The 13,380-nt window shown below is 44.1% G+C and overlaps 5 protein-coding genes across 6 annotated transcripts; 3 read left to right on the top strand and 2 right to left on the bottom strand.

Moving 5' to 3' along the window:
* Nucleotides 1–1,986: 1,986 nt before the first annotated feature.
* LOC6726276 (probable ATP-dependent RNA helicase DDX10) lies at nucleotides 1,987–4,907 on the bottom strand. The gene is made up of 2 exons (XM_002107201.4): nucleotides 4,421–4,907; nucleotides 1,987–4,351 (listed from the first exon to the last, which is right to left on the bottom strand). Exons 1-2 carry the CDS (start codon nucleotides 4,805–4,807, stop codon nucleotides 2,261–2,263), a joined length of 2,478 nt encoding a protein of 825 aa, XP_002107237.3. The 5' UTR covers nucleotides 4,808–4,907; the 3' UTR covers nucleotides 1,987–2,260.
* Nucleotides 4,908–5,104: 197 nt separating this feature from the next.
* Nucleotides 5,105–7,555, top strand: LOC6726277 (nucleolar protein dao-5). Of its 2 annotated transcripts, none has more exons than XM_016174103.3 (3): nucleotides 5,105–5,849; nucleotides 6,230–6,665; nucleotides 6,862–7,555. In XM_016174103.3, the coding sequence occupies exons 1-2, from the start codon at nucleotides 5,265–5,267 to the stop codon at nucleotides 6,641–6,643; spliced, it is 999 nt and encodes a 332-aa protein (XP_016039804.1). In that variant the 5' UTR covers nucleotides 5,105–5,264; the 3' UTR covers nucleotides 6,644–6,665; nucleotides 6,862–7,555. The 2 variants fall into 2 exon arrangements, with proteins under 2 accessions (XP_016039804.1, XP_002107238.1); XM_002107202.4 differs by having other exon boundaries at nucleotides 5,106–5,849; nucleotides 6,230–6,633.
* A 192-nt stretch (nucleotides 7,556–7,747) lies between these two features.
* LOC6726278 (NADH dehydrogenase [ubiquinone] flavoprotein 2, mitochondrial) lies at nucleotides 7,748–8,996 on the bottom strand. Its single transcript, XM_002107203.3, has 3 exons — nucleotides 8,804–8,996; nucleotides 8,156–8,674; nucleotides 7,748–8,008 (listed from the first exon to the last, which is right to left on the bottom strand). Exons 1-3 carry the CDS (start codon nucleotides 8,840–8,842, stop codon nucleotides 7,838–7,840), a joined length of 729 nt encoding a protein of 242 aa, XP_002107239.1. The 5' UTR covers nucleotides 8,843–8,996; the 3' UTR covers nucleotides 7,748–7,837.
* A 281-nt stretch (nucleotides 8,997–9,277) lies between these two features.
* On the top strand, nucleotides 9,278–11,617 carry LOC6726279. Its single transcript, XM_002107204.4, has 4 exons — nucleotides 9,278–9,466; nucleotides 9,526–9,816; nucleotides 10,018–10,205; nucleotides 10,258–11,617. Exons 1-4 carry the CDS (start codon nucleotides 9,349–9,351, stop codon nucleotides 11,329–11,331), a joined length of 1,671 nt encoding a protein of 556 aa, XP_002107240.2. The 5' UTR covers nucleotides 9,278–9,348; the 3' UTR covers nucleotides 11,332–11,617.
* Nucleotides 11,618–11,876: 259 nt separating this feature from the next.
* LOC6726280 lies at nucleotides 11,877–13,210 on the top strand. The gene is made up of 2 exons (XM_002107205.4): nucleotides 11,877–12,052; nucleotides 12,122–13,210. The coding sequence occupies exons 1-2, from the start codon at nucleotides 11,970–11,972 to the stop codon at nucleotides 13,035–13,037; spliced, it is 999 nt and encodes a 332-aa protein (XP_002107241.1). The 5' UTR covers nucleotides 11,877–11,969; the 3' UTR covers nucleotides 13,038–13,210.
* The last annotated feature ends 170 nt before the right edge of the window (nucleotides 13,211–13,380 follow it).

Below are 13,380 nucleotides of genomic sequence, written 5' to 3'. Positions count from 1 at the left end.
GTTGTGTTTCCGTGATATATGTAAACGCGTCAAGTATTTTCTCTGTGTGGTGTTGCGTTCCCCTTGTCGTTGAATCCATTGAGTGAGACCTCCCCTCGCCGCCCCCCACTCCCCGCCCCTCGGCCGACGCCAGTCTCCTCGTCCTCGTCCTCGTCCTCCTCCCCTGCCAACCGCCACCCACAAACGCTCCACCCATCTCGAGGGGCGGGGCGGGGGCGCCAACGACAACGCACAACAGCAAGAACAAGAACATGACTAAAAACTAAAACAAAACAAAAAACAAAAATAAGAGAAGGAGGGAGAGAAAACCAAGCGATATATATGTGAAAGCATGGGGAGATATCTAGTAGGATGTCTGCAGGAAGATGGTTAAATAAAATTTACTGTGTATCTGTGTATGTTATAAATGTAATTGTAATTGTGTGTTTAAAATAATGCGCGATCAGCCAACAAATTTTCACATATGTAAACACAATAGCGATAATGCTAGATATATGATATATATATATTTAAATACCACTAAATGTCTGTGTGTCTAGTATAGGAGAAAGTAGGAGAGGTGGAGCCGGAGGAGCAGGGGGAGGGGGAGAGAAAGGATGAGCGAAACGAAGTAAGGAATACACTATAAACAAAATGCAAATGCAATGCGAAAGAAACAACCAATAAGAACAACAGAGCAAAATCTAATTTTCGAGCTAAACTAAATGTGCATCTCAGTGTGTGTGTCTGTCTGTATATGTATGTTTGTCATCCAACTAGATATACACTATATAATTATATAGCTACCATATAAGCAAGAAATGATAATTACTACGGCAAAGGAAATCTCCCACAAAAACTACAAATAAAGTTAATAATAAAAGCTAAAAACAAAAAACCAATATATACAAATACAAAACGATTGAAGCGAGCGAAGTGAAATAAAACTCAACTTTCCCCCACACTCGAATCTCCGATGATTGTCTAATTGATATTTGCATTAGCCAGGCATATAATCCTTAATGTAATACTCTCTATCTGTCTCTCAAAAAACCAAAACCAAATTCTCTGTGTGTGTGTGTGTGAATTAGTGAAAAACAACAACAAATTATACAATTTCTAACCATGTACGCATATATATTTTAACTAAAACCAGCGAGCAGCAGATTTTCCACAAACGCAATTTCCACAGGCAGAAGGAACGACTAAAAAATGCAAAATGCAAATGCAAATCGTAAACAATTGTAGACAACATACGCCTAAGTGTTATTCCTTGTAATTGAGCATTAATTTTTTATATACAAACCGAAACCTAATTACATATATAATTGTGTATCTTGTGTCTGAAACGGACCTCAAACTCAAAGCAAGAAAATAACGCGAGATCTGTTGCCAAACAAAACAAAACAAAATGAAAACAGAAGAAGAAAGCACTCCAAATGAAATTTACAACAAATAACGAGAGAAAAAGAAAAGAACAGAAAAACTTAACCATTATATAGTATAATTTGTATAGATGTGTGTCTATTGCATTATTTGTACACGTACGCATACGCTAAACTGAAACAAAAACATAAAACATTGAAAAAAAAAAACAAGCAAATATGTCTAAACGAAACGAAACAAAGCAAAAAAAAAAAAGCAAAACAAATCGAACAAAAAAATTGTAATTGACGTGATGTGTAATGATATTTTTAAAAGCAAATTTTATGCCACGCCCATGCCACGCAGCCACGCCCACTTTTCAAACTGAAAAGGAGACTCCCCCCTTCCCCTCAAAAACCAAACCCTTCCCGCGCAGAATCCAGCGAATCCCCCATACCGCAACCCCCGTCCGAACTCCAACACTCACATCCAAGCTGCGGATTCTGGATGCCGGATACGCCAAGTCAGATGGGTGACCACCGCTCCTGGGCTCCATCCGATGGGCTGGTAGCGGTGTGGAGCTGTCACAACCGAAAGACGAGGGAAAACATAATGAAATCAAATCAAACGAAACAAAAGTAATAAATTTGTGGGCATTTTCCAAATATTTGTGAAGCATTTGAAAAGCGACTTTTTACTGGGGGTAAAAGACAAAAAAAAGCATTTCAGAACATCCTCATAGATGCAAATGTATCTTTTTAGCTGACCCAAGAAATAGCAAAGGGTTAATCTCAAACTTCTTTATAATTGAGCCCCATGAAACTAAAATCGGTAATTGAAGTATCCATAAAAACAAACTTCTATTAAACTACACGGTTATTTTTACAAAGTAGTTGGCATTAATTTATTCCCCCACTTAGCTACCCAAAAGACTGGCTGCTATGGCTTCCGTGTCCATTAGAGTCATCTTGTTCGTCAGCTTGGACTTTTTGTAGGCGGGTTCATCGTCGGAGATGTCGTCGTCGTCGCTGTCGTCAGCCTCCCCGTCATCGGATGCATCATCGCTGGACTCTGATTTGGATTCATTTCGATCCGATCCGTTAGGCTTATTTTTGTAGACCTTGTCGGGATCCGGCAGCCAGGAGAGGTCCACTGAATGGTCACTCTCACTGCCAGCATCGTCGGCATTGTCATCGTTCTGTTGCTCCTCTTCCTCGTCGCTGCCCTTGGCCTCCTCCGTCTTTTTGCGCAGCTTCTCGCGCTGCAGTTTGTGCCGCTTCTTGACCAGTTCCCGGAACCGCTGCTTGTCATATTGATCCTCCTCGGTGAGCAGCGCCTTGGACAGCACTAGATTAATGCCTCCATCGTCGTCGTCCTGGTTCACTGTTCTTTGCCTGGCACTCAAGGCCTTCATTTGGCTGCGATCATCTGCCATAGTTTCGCCCTCGTCATCAAACTTCAGCTTGGAGTTGACCTGCAGGTTCTTCTTCAGCGCCTTCTTGGCCAGCGATGCCTTGGTTACCAGCTTCTCTCGCTTGGGCACTACAAGTGGGACTTCTGCCTCATTCTCGGTGCCCTCCTCTTCGTCCAGTTTCACTGGCTCTCCTTCCACAGCGTGATCCTTGCGTTTCACCTTGATAAAGTCATCGTCATCACTGTTCTCTTCATCCTCGTCACCGCCGCCAAAGCTCTGCTGCTTGGTCAGCTTGCTGAGCAATGGATTGATCGATGTTGCGTTATCACCCTGTTCCTTCTGCTGCTGTAGCTGCTTCTGGCGCCACAGGAATTTTTCGAGGAAGGGAACACGCGGCGTAACCGCCAAGCCGAGCGACTGGGCAAATGCATCTAGATCCAGGCTGAACACATTAAACAAGCGCTTGTTGCGCATCAGGAACACGGATTTTATGTAGGAGAGGAAGGCACGCTGGGCGGTTGCCCTCAGCTCGGGAAATTGGGCCAGAAAGGCCTCGATCTTGACGCGCGGCGAGAAGAGCTTCTTGGGATCGATTTGCACACAACGAATGTCGATATTCAACTGTTCCTTAAGCGCACTAATCATGTACTCCTCCTCGCTGGGTGTCAAAACCAACAGACACTCGCCGCGTGTCTTGTTCCGCGCAGATCGTCCAGCTCGATGAATGTACTGTGAAACATCCTCCGGGCAGTCCAACTGCACCACCCAATTGACGGCAGGAAAGTCCAGACCACGTGATGCCACATCAGTGGAGAACATGACGACGTGGCTCTTGCGAAGGAAATCCTCGTAGATGGCAATACGACGATCCTGATGAAGGGTTCCATAGAGAGCCAGCAGCGGGCTACCCGGCCGCAGTTTACAAAATATCTCGTACAGGTACTTGGCCTGCTTGCAACTGGACACGAACACAATGATCTTCTGCTTCAAATGGTTCTTGATGAACGACCACAGCATGGTGATCTTGTCCTCCAGGTTCAACACCACATAGCTCTGCTGCAAAAGCTCGGGAACTGCCAACACAGCTGTGTTCGGAGCCTTCTTCGTGCTGGCATTGGGCTCTTCGCCTGGCGTCGCTCCTCCGTAGCCTACGTAGACCGGATCCTTTAGATTAAGCCTCGCCAAATCCTGCACCGTATTTGTTTGCGTGGCCGAGAATAGCAGCGTTTGACGCGCAGGTGGGAAATTTTCTATGATTGAATTTAGGGTCTTTTGGAAACCCATATCCAAACAACGATCGGCTTCATCCAGGACCAACATCTCCATGGTGCTTGTATTGAAGAGAGGATTCTCGTCCATGTGCTGCAGCAGCCTGCCGGGTGTGCAGATCAGTATGTTGCACTGGTCCATGCGAGTGCGCTCGAACTTCAGGTTCTTGCCTCCGATGATGAGGCCGGCGGAGAAGTCGTGGTGCTTGCCAACCTTCTTTAGGGTCTCGAAGATCTGGTAGGCCAGCTCGCGGGTGGGCGAGATGATGATTGCGCCAACGCCATCGGTGCGCGACCATTTGTTCATGAACAGATGCTCCAGAACCTGCAATAAATGAACCATTGTATAACTTGCAGCCGGCAATTTCTTTCGAAGGGACAAGGACCAACTTACGGGTATGAGAAAGGCCAGTGTCTTGCCACTGCCTGTGATGGCCGCGCCCAGCACATCTTTGCCCTGCAGTGCGGGTCCAATGCTGTCCCGTTGCACCTGCGTGGGATGCACGAACTTGGACTCCGCCAGTGCCTTTTGGGTCTTCTTGGACAGCGGAAACTGGGCGAACTTCTTAATGGCAGTAGCATCGATCTCTGCGTATTTGGTCTTGAGTTCTTGGATCTCCGCTTCGGTGGCGGCCAGTCGCGACTTGTTGATCTCCTGGCGCGGACGCTTTTGGCTGTTGTCGCCGCTTTTCCGGCCACCAGCAGCTCCTTTGAACGTGCCGGAACCCGGCTTGAAACGCGGACCCGGTTTGCCGGGTCCCTTGGGTTTCTGGCGCTGCATACCCTCTGTTTTTTTTTGACCAAAATGCGGTCGTTTCGAAACGTATTGAAATTCGCACGCGGTTGAAATTAGGGATGAGAGAAGAAACGATTATTAAATCGATTAATTCGCTTAATTCGAATTCGATCAATTCAAGGCGACCACTGATTTGTATTACCGTTTCTAGAAATTTGGAAAGAAATAATTTTCTTACTTTCTTACTTCGATTCGATCTCGGGAATTTGATTGATAAACATCAAATAAATATTTCCAAGGATATATATTTTTATATATATTAATAAAACTGCATATCCTGACTTCGTGATTTTTCGTTTCTTGCAGTCTGGTAACACTGCCAAGTGTACAGTTGTCAAAAAACTCTATAAAGAATTTGTTTTGCTGGTACGCGGCAATTGCAATAAATCGTCATTGTAGAGCAAATAGGACGCTGTCACACAGCCGGATAAACAACCGCATTATGGCCAAGGCGAGTAAGAAGCTAGCAGAAAGTAAGCGCAGGAACGGAGTCGCCGTCGAGAGCGAAAACGAGGAGATGGACCAACAGAAGTCCAATGGTACAGGCCGATCGTCCAGAAAAACGCCGAATAAACGCAAGGCTAAACTGACTGTGGCCTCTGGCAGCGAAGACAGCGATGGCCAGACGTCCACCTCCAACGCCGCGGATGTACCAACTGCAAGGAACAAGCGCAAGGTGGTCAAGGCCAGGAACGCTACCACTTCGGCCCGCAAAAATGGCAAAAAAATCGTTATAGAGGATTCGGATGATGATGCTTATCAGTCCGATGTGGACCCTAGTGCCGACAGTTCGCCAAGGAAGCCAGATATCAAACGCCAGACACGGCGATCCGTGCGCGGTGAAACGGAAGATAGCAATGACCTGCCCTCCACCTCCAAAGCCGCCGCACATGCAAGTCCGATCAAGAAGCGCAAGCTGAGCAGAGTTTCGACCTCTTCCGTCAAAAATGGCAAGAAGGTTGCTGAAAAGGATTCTGAGTCCGAAGTCGATGCTGCAACAGATGATGACAAACCAGTTCAACCCCAGGTGAGACATAAATTCGAAAAATCAAAGAATACTAGACCCAATTAGATACTGAACCCTCAGTTCATTCTACGAAATTCTAGTCAGCATTTTCAAAACATTGAGACTCAAAACCTTTTGAAAAGGTTAGATTATTTTGCATGTTTAATTACTTATACTTATATTATTTAAAATCATTAGCGCTAACTGGCGTACATATAAACATTTATGCTTTTAAAACATTACAATGTGAAATGCTGATGAGAAAATGTAGTCAGTTGAGAGTAATTTCGTTATATGGCGGTTACCTTTGCCAAAAATGCCTCATACTTTCACATTCATTAGTTTAAAGGACAGTACTTTGATCAATTAACTCCAACTATTCCATCTTTGCTGCTTTGCAGAAGATCGCAGCTAAGCCGAAGGCCTCACCAAATGTTAAGAAGGCCAAAGGACGTGGTCGACAGACCGCCGTCGCCAAGAAAGCCGACGATTCAATCGACCCAGAAAAGCAATGGGAAGTCGAAAAAATTATTGATCATGTAGCCACTAAGGAAGGTGACATGTTCAAGATCCGATGGAAGAAGTATGGAGCAAAGGATGATTCCTGGGAGCCACGGAAGAATCTGGCGTGCGATGCTCTAATTGAAAAGTTTATGCGGAAACAAGTAACAGAGCAAAACGTGGACGTTAAGGAGCTGCGGGAATCGCCCAAGAAGACCGAGCGCCTTGTCGATGAATGCTATCCCAGGACAAATCTACACAATCGTATTGAACGCTCCTCGAAGCGCTCTGCCGCCAAAAACCGGTGCGTTTAATATCTCTATATACAAAATTCAGGTTAGAATAACGACACTGTGGCTGTGATGAATTAAATTCAGTTATTCCTCAGTTGATACTTTCAGTTTATGTTTGCCCTTTTCGTTGTTTAATTTCACGCATTGTGTCTGATTTCTTCTATATTTTGTTTATAGTTTTGATATCCACACTCAGCCATGATACTCATATGCCAATAAACATTTATTCTTACTTTCAGCATTTTCTACGGCGAGGAGTGAGGAAGGGCAACGGTCCCTGCCCCTCCATGATGTAAACATCAGCGATGGAAATTTATGTAGGAATTTAGTACACTTTTTTTTTTTTTTTACATATAATCTTACAACACATGCGGACAGAAGTACGCGGATAGGTGACCCATGCCGGCTCCAGTTGGATTTTAATGGAAAATTTCCCTTATCGTTATTAGTTTTAAAAAAGCTCGCGGGCAGAGCCAAGCCGCATCATGTCCACAATCCTGACTATTGGCGGACAACTTCACGGGCAACACACATAACTAAATATTAAATTCGGATTTTAGCACATAAGTGAAATCGACTGCAGCACAGGGCGTACATACATGTAGTATTATATCTGGTTAATTGCACTCAACCAGCGTAGAATGTAAGGCATCATTTCTGTAGCTTTAGTTGTATCCTTTGAGTAATTGATGTTTGTATTGGTTAATCGCCACAGCTGAAAATAGCCTCTCAACTACTCTTCCAATCATCTTAATTCATAATATTCGTTCATACGTACGTACGCCAGTGTACATTCAATTATAATAAGCGAACATTATTATTAGCAATGGAACATGCGTACATATGCAATAGTACACATCATACAAAACCATTATAATTAGCAATAGAACCTTGCTGTTTCCACTACAAAATAAAATCATTTAATGTACAAGATATGGAACACGCACTTTTGGCTTTCATTGGGGTTCTGGCGATATTCCATATCTAATAGAAAGTACTAGTATTCCCGAGTTCGTTGGGGTGTTATTATTTTATGTGTAAGCTTTCAAACTGGAAAGTGATTGGTAATCATCGTATGAATGTGCCAAACGAAAGAAAATCTATTATTATAAAAACATTCAATAATTATTCGTATCAATGACCTCTATAAGTTGCTTAACATTTATTTAACGTTCGTTCGACAATCAGTGATAGGTTCTGCTCCTTGCACATCCTCTACAGACCGGCCTGCAGACCAAAGCCAGGACCCTTGGGCTCCTCGCTCAGGGAAGTGGGCTCGCCCTTTGGCTCGCTGGCAAAGCGCCCGTTGCGTGGACCAGGGGGCGATATCTTATCCGCCTTCAGGTCGTTCAGGATGTCCTGCATGTCCTTAGACGTCAGATCCTCCTGCAAAGCGAAGGAAACGTTAACAATGTCGGTTTGCACAATATAGAGTCGATTTCAGCGCATTAAGATTGAATCTTTGGACAAGGCTAAGAGTGAAACTGGCGTTTCCCACCAACAAATGACCAGGAAACAGCTAGAATTGCTTACATAGTAGTCATCGTTGATCGCTACCATTGGCGCATTGACACAGGCGCCCAAGCACTCGACCTCCGAGATGGTGAACTTCCTGTCCTTGGTGGTGTCGCCGACGCCGATGCCCAGCTGCTTCTTGCAGGTCTCCAGGATGTCGTCCGATCCGCGGAGCCAGCATGGCGTGGTGGTGCACACCTGGATGTGATACTTGCCGGTGGGCTTGCGCATGAACATCGTATAGAAAGTGGCCACCTCGTAGACGCGCATATTGGGCAGCTGCAGGATCTCGGCCACCTTGTGCATGGCGGAGATTGGCAGCCAGCCGTACTGGCGCTGTGCCAGATCGAGCAGCGGGATCATGGCGCCGCGCTTGTGCCCCTCGGGATAGATGCTGAGTATGGCCTCCACGCGCTTCTTGTTCTCCGCCGTGAACTCGAACGGGATGTTGGGATTATCCTCCGGTGTGTCGCGATGGACGAACAGATTGTCGCTGGCCCGGGCACTGCTGGTGGCAATGGCCCGGATGTTGGCGCGCTGCAAATAACAACACATATCCTTAATGTTATTGTTTTCCTGTCTTCAATTATATAACTCGGGGAACAGGTTGCCTTCCCTGGTTGGCACCTCGAATTACTGACAAGTTTGGATGGCTGCGCTACTCACCACGGCGGCCAGCGTCTTGGAGGCACAGTTTGTCAGCATTCTGGCGTTTCCAAAATAATGAAAAGGCTGAAAATTTGCTCTTATGTTATGTGAAGTCCGTCGGCTGCTGTCAGTTTTTTTTTAACAAGCACCGCTTACAGCTGATTTTCGGCGGAACGTTTGCCAACACTGGCGCTTGTCGTAAGAGATGAGCGAATCTCTACTAATCTTGTACAACATTAATTGCACTTTTGGTGATTTAGTCGCCATTGAATTTAACCGATTAAATAAACATGCATGTTTTTTTATAAATCCAAATGCAGATATTCCTTCGTATTTAACAGCTGAAACAAATAAAACTTTTAGTTGAATTAATATTCAGCGGTACGTTACATTTTTCATTATTTTTTTTTAATATTTTTTCTAAAACAGAAAGCGATATATATCGCCGTGAGATCAAATCACTTTTGAACAATGATCGCTGTGCCTTAGCATTCGATGTTCGATAAATTGCTAAACGCTCAAACTTGTAAGTTTATCGGGGGGAAACGTTGAACGGACAAAAAATGGAGAAATATCCACTAGTTACAGAATTTATGGGGCAAAATTGGCTAAAAGATACCCAAATGGCGCAGTTCGAGAATGAACTCAGGAAGAGGAAAGAATTGATAGTCGAGGAGCAGAGTGAGTGGACATAATGCGAATCTCCACGCGAAATTTCTACATGTTTCTGCTTGTTGCAGTCATAGGGCCGCAATTGGAGCAGGTGCTATTTGACCTGACTTTGGCCAAGCAGTGCGCCTTGGCAGTGGAGAATAACGGTGCCGGTCTGGCACAGGTCAACACCATGGTGCAGGACTGTATTTTCCAGATCACGCGAATTGAGGAGCTGCTCGAAATGGCCGGGCTGCAGGACATCCTCTACTACACGATGCATCGCAAGGAGCAGGAGTTCCTGCGCAAAATTAAGCTGCAGGAGGATTTGGCCGAGCAAGAGAATCAGCAGAACACCATCCTCGAATCGCGCAGTATCGGTATGATTCTGTATATTAATCACATTGCCATGCAATTTACATGCATATAAGGTATTATTGAATACGGAATCCATTTGAAGTCTGCCATATAATCATAACCAATAAAAAGCATTTTCTTTTTTTATTTTATGCCCCTTCTGATAGTACACGTTTATGTCCCTTGTGTTATTTGAATGATTCTCAAAATATGTTCAATTTCAGTCCAGGAACTACGAAAAGAGCAAGTCGCAAAAAAAGAGGCAGATAAGGAGCTAGCCTCAGTGGACGACCAACTGGACCAGGCGGATCGCGAGTGGACAATTACGCTGAGAAGTATGACGGATAATCGTAATAAGAAGATAGTCAGCGTTTTACAGATGAGAAAGCTGATCAACGAATTGAAGGAAGAGGTGAGTAGCTGCGAAATATCCATTCTAAGTGAATAACTTTTCCGTTTTTCAGTTGCAAAAAAGGAATTTGATTAAAACGGTTGTCACTAAGGGCGCTGAACCAAATTTGGCTGGTGTTCTATCCGCTGGCAGCATTTCATCATTTCAGTCCGCTTCGGATTTCCTTAACAACTTTATCTTTAAGAATATCAAACTAGATGGCAATAAATCCATGACGAGCGTGAATAGTGAGATCACTACTAAGAAGCTGGAGGCTCCGCTGCGATCCATTTTGGTCAAATGCAAGGAGGACGAGCCTGTTGCCATTTCCAACTCGCCAACAAAGCAAGTGCGTTTTTCTCCCTATCCAGAGATAAGCCATATCGAAGAGGATAAATTTGAGAAGCCCGATTGGCTTTCTCGTTCAGAAGAGGCAGATGTCCCAAATCCGGAATTAGAAGAGGACGCTGACGAAATAGAGGCCACTGTCGAAGATTTTGAGGAAGTATCAGAAGAAGAATCCGATGACGAAATGGAGGTGAAAGATGAAGGATTTGAGCAGGAAGAAAAAGTAGAAAAGTCAGAAGAGTTGTTGGATCCAGAGCAGGACAGATATGATGATAAATCTGGCTCAGAAGTGGAGGAATCCGTATCGGATGACAAGGAATCAGGAGGCGAGGCATCAGGAGAGGAAGAGCCGGCTGATGCGGCCAAACAAGTGAAATTCGGCGAAAAACCGCAGCCTGATGAGCAGCCATCGAATGAAATTTCCGATAAACCACAAATAATTAGAGTCGACACTCTCTCACCCATCAAAAACATATCATCCTGGACCAGCGACGATATACCCACAACCTCCAAGGGCACTCTCAATCGTTTTACTGCAACCCAGTTGATGAACTATGGTAGCGATCGCGATGCAAACGAGGAGCCGCCTAGCAAGCGACTAAAATCGGAGGAGGATGAGTTCCCAATGACCCAACCAATGCCGGATTACTTTAAGCATCCGTCCTCCACATTCAACAACTTTGATGATCAATCACTGCGATTCAGCTCGCCCCATAACAATTTTGACGATGATTACCTTCTGAACTTCAGCGATGATAATGATGTTACTCCTACTGCCGCCTCAGCGTACATACTTTAAATTGATAACGTATTTTGGTCAAAAATTAATGTGTGTTCTTGATAATAACGGACAATTAATTTATATCCAGATACTAATGCATTGCATCAGCAATCAGAAAAAATTTCACTTCAGCTACATTATTTGTAGCTTTATAATGAGATAAAATTGCGTACATGTGCATATGTAAATTTAAATCATACGTGTATAAAAACAGACAGTTCGAAAGTGTCGTTTCAGACTTCTCCTTCATTTTGTCGCTGCTTATAAACTAATAAAACAATTAATTAAGCCATAAATTCATGACTTTAAATATTTAATTTTACTGTAAACGGCAAATTTTCAGACTTTCAATAAAATATTTTTCTCATTCCAGCATAGAAATCTTTATCGAAAATGTATATTGTATTATTATTATTTTATATATTATATTTTTTATAATTTTATATACTATTATTTATATATTTAAAGAACTAAGAACAATTTCAATATTTCATTTGTAACTCTTGGCGCCAATGGTTTGAGTCCAAGCTTAAATCAATTTGGTATATTTATGGTTTGTTTTGGTATTTGTCTGCATGCATCTCGTTAAGTATTTTTGCCCATGCTGTCGATACCACGAGTTTGTTTTATACAAATTGAACAAAAAACCCAGATAAATGGCTCGGAAACGAAAGATTCCCGTGCGCAAGCACCACGGCGTCCGTGATCCCCTCAAGCAGCTGGAACAGAAGGAGAAGAAGTTCGTTTATAGTGGCAAGTCAGTCGAAAAAGGCAGCTAAACTAATATCTGCACCATTTCACATTACAGACTTTCCAAAGTAACGAACAATCCGCCTGTGAAAAAGGATGAGCAGCAGGTGTCCTTCAAGTTCCGTCAGTTTCAGCAGCTGGCAAACGCCACCAAATCGGGCAAGAAGCTAAGATTGGGCGAAATCGGACGGGAGGATAAGCCCAAATCCTCTCCAGGATCCAAGCCTGGCAGTAGCTCCTCCTCGAAGGAAACGCGTAACATAAAGCAGTTCGCCAACGAAACGGACGAGGATTATCTGCGCCGAGTGAACCGCATGACCAATGCATCCGTACGGGAAGCCCACTACGAGGCCAAGTATGGTGTGAACGTGATAAGAAACCCCAAAACCGGAGAGATTACTGTCCAAAAGAGACCGAAAAACGAGATCGATGAGCTGCTCAAGCAGAAGCAAAAGGAGCAACGGCTGGCGGGCAAAAGGGGTCGCAAAAAGGTTCAAGTCGTACACAAGCCCATGGATGCGAAGACCAGTCGCGAATTGGTGAAGAGGGCCTACAAGGAGGCCCAGCAAGAGGTTGATACCGAGGAGAAGCAGATTGCCGGGCCAACGGAATTCAAAAAGGATGTTGTGGCATTTGGTGAGATCGTCCATGCCCCACCTACCCTCAAAACCCTGCCGCGCAAGGCGGAAAAATGTGAAACAGTGCCGCGTCCAGGACGCAAAACCAATCTCCTTCTCAAGTCCATGCTGAATCCCGACCAGGGTCAGTCAAATCGTGGGCAGGAGGACGACGACAGCAGTCGACTAAAGCTGGCTGCCCAATCCAAGAGCGCCTTTAAAGCACCCACCAAGGCCCAGATGAAGGGCAAGCGGAAGGATCTGCCCTTGGCCACGAGGTCAATGCTCGAAACCGAGCGCAGTAAAATGGTTCAGCTATACCGTCAGCTCAAAAACAAGACAACAGCAGATTCCTAACAGATTCTAGACTAGATACCAACGAACTTTTTTTTGACATGAAAACAAGTAATTCTAATCACTTAAGTTACGTGAATGCATTTGCTACCCACTGAAGTGCGGTCGTAGTTTCATTATAGAATGTTTAATATATTGATGAGATTTTTATTAAATCTATTTTCATACAAAAAAAGTGTCCAATGTTTAATTCCTCTATTTCTAGCAGTATTTCATGGAGCTGGTAATAAAAATAAAGTCTTTTGGCAAAAAAAGGGCACAATTATGTTAATAGATACAAAAAAGTACTTCACTTGCTTATGCACACACTCACATTTTGTATTTACGTATAACATTACAAAATATA

Source organism: Drosophila simulans, chromosome X (assembly GCF_016746395.2).
Source record: "Drosophila simulans strain w501 chromosome X, Prin_Dsim_3.1, whole genome shotgun sequence".
Lineage (NCBI taxonomy): Eukaryota > Metazoa > Arthropoda > Insecta > Diptera > Drosophilidae > Drosophila > Drosophila simulans.
Note: the sequence above shows the minus strand (reverse complement) of the source record. Positions and strands in the feature narration are given on the sequence as shown.

Excerpts from the sequence above, each read along its gene's own strand:
- LOC6726276 (XM_002107201.4), bottom strand. The coding sequence starts at position 4,807 with ATGCAGCGCCAGAAACCCAAGGGACCCGGCAAACCGGGTCCGCGTTTC. Across the intron at positions 4,352-4,420 it reads CACTGGCCTTTCTCATACCC|GTTCTGGAGCATCTGTTCAT; the intron begins GTAAGTTGGTCC and ends CATTTATTGCAG.
- LOC6726277 (XM_002107202.4), top strand. The coding sequence starts at position 5,265 with ATGGCCAAGGCGAGTAAGAAGCTAGCAGAAAGTAAGCGCAGGAACGGA. Across the intron at positions 5,850-6,229 it reads ACAAACCAGTTCAACCCCAG|AAGATCGCAGCTAAGCCGAA; the intron begins GTGAGACATAAA and ends GCTGCTTTGCAG. Across the intron at positions 6,634-6,861 it reads CGCTCTGCCGCCAAAAACCG|CATTTTCTACGGCGAGGAGT; the intron begins GTGCGTTTAATA and ends TCTTACTTTCAG.
- LOC6726278 (XM_002107203.3), bottom strand. The coding sequence starts at position 8,842 with ATGCTGACAAACTGTGCCTCCAAGACGCTGGCCGCCGTG. Across the intron at positions 8,675-8,803 it reads CCAAGACGCTGGCCGCCGTG|CGCGCCAACATCCGGGCCAT; the intron begins GTGAGTAGCGCA and ends TGTTATTTGCAG. Across the intron at positions 8,009-8,155 it reads CGATCAACGATGACTACTAT|GAGGATCTGACGTCTAAGGA; the intron begins GTAAGCAATTCT and ends TTCGCTTTGCAG.
- LOC6726279 (XM_002107204.4), top strand. The coding sequence starts at position 9,349 with ATGGAGAAATATCCACTAGTTACAGAATTTATGGGGCAAAATTGGCTA. Across the intron at positions 9,817-10,017 it reads CCTCGAATCGCGCAGTATCG|TCCAGGAACTACGAAAAGAG; the intron begins GTATGATTCTGT and ends GTTCAATTTCAG. Across the intron at positions 10,206-10,257 it reads TCAACGAATTGAAGGAAGAG|TTGCAAAAAAGGAATTTGAT; the intron begins GTGAGTAGCTGC and ends TCCGTTTTTCAG.
- LOC6726280 (XM_002107205.4), top strand. The coding sequence starts at position 11,970 with ATGGCTCGGAAACGAAAGATTCCCGTGCGCAAGCACCACGGCGTCCGT. Across the intron at positions 12,053-12,121 it reads CTGGAACAGAAGGAGAAGAA|ACTTTCCAAAGTAACGAACA; the intron begins GTTCGTTTATAG and ends TTCACATTACAG.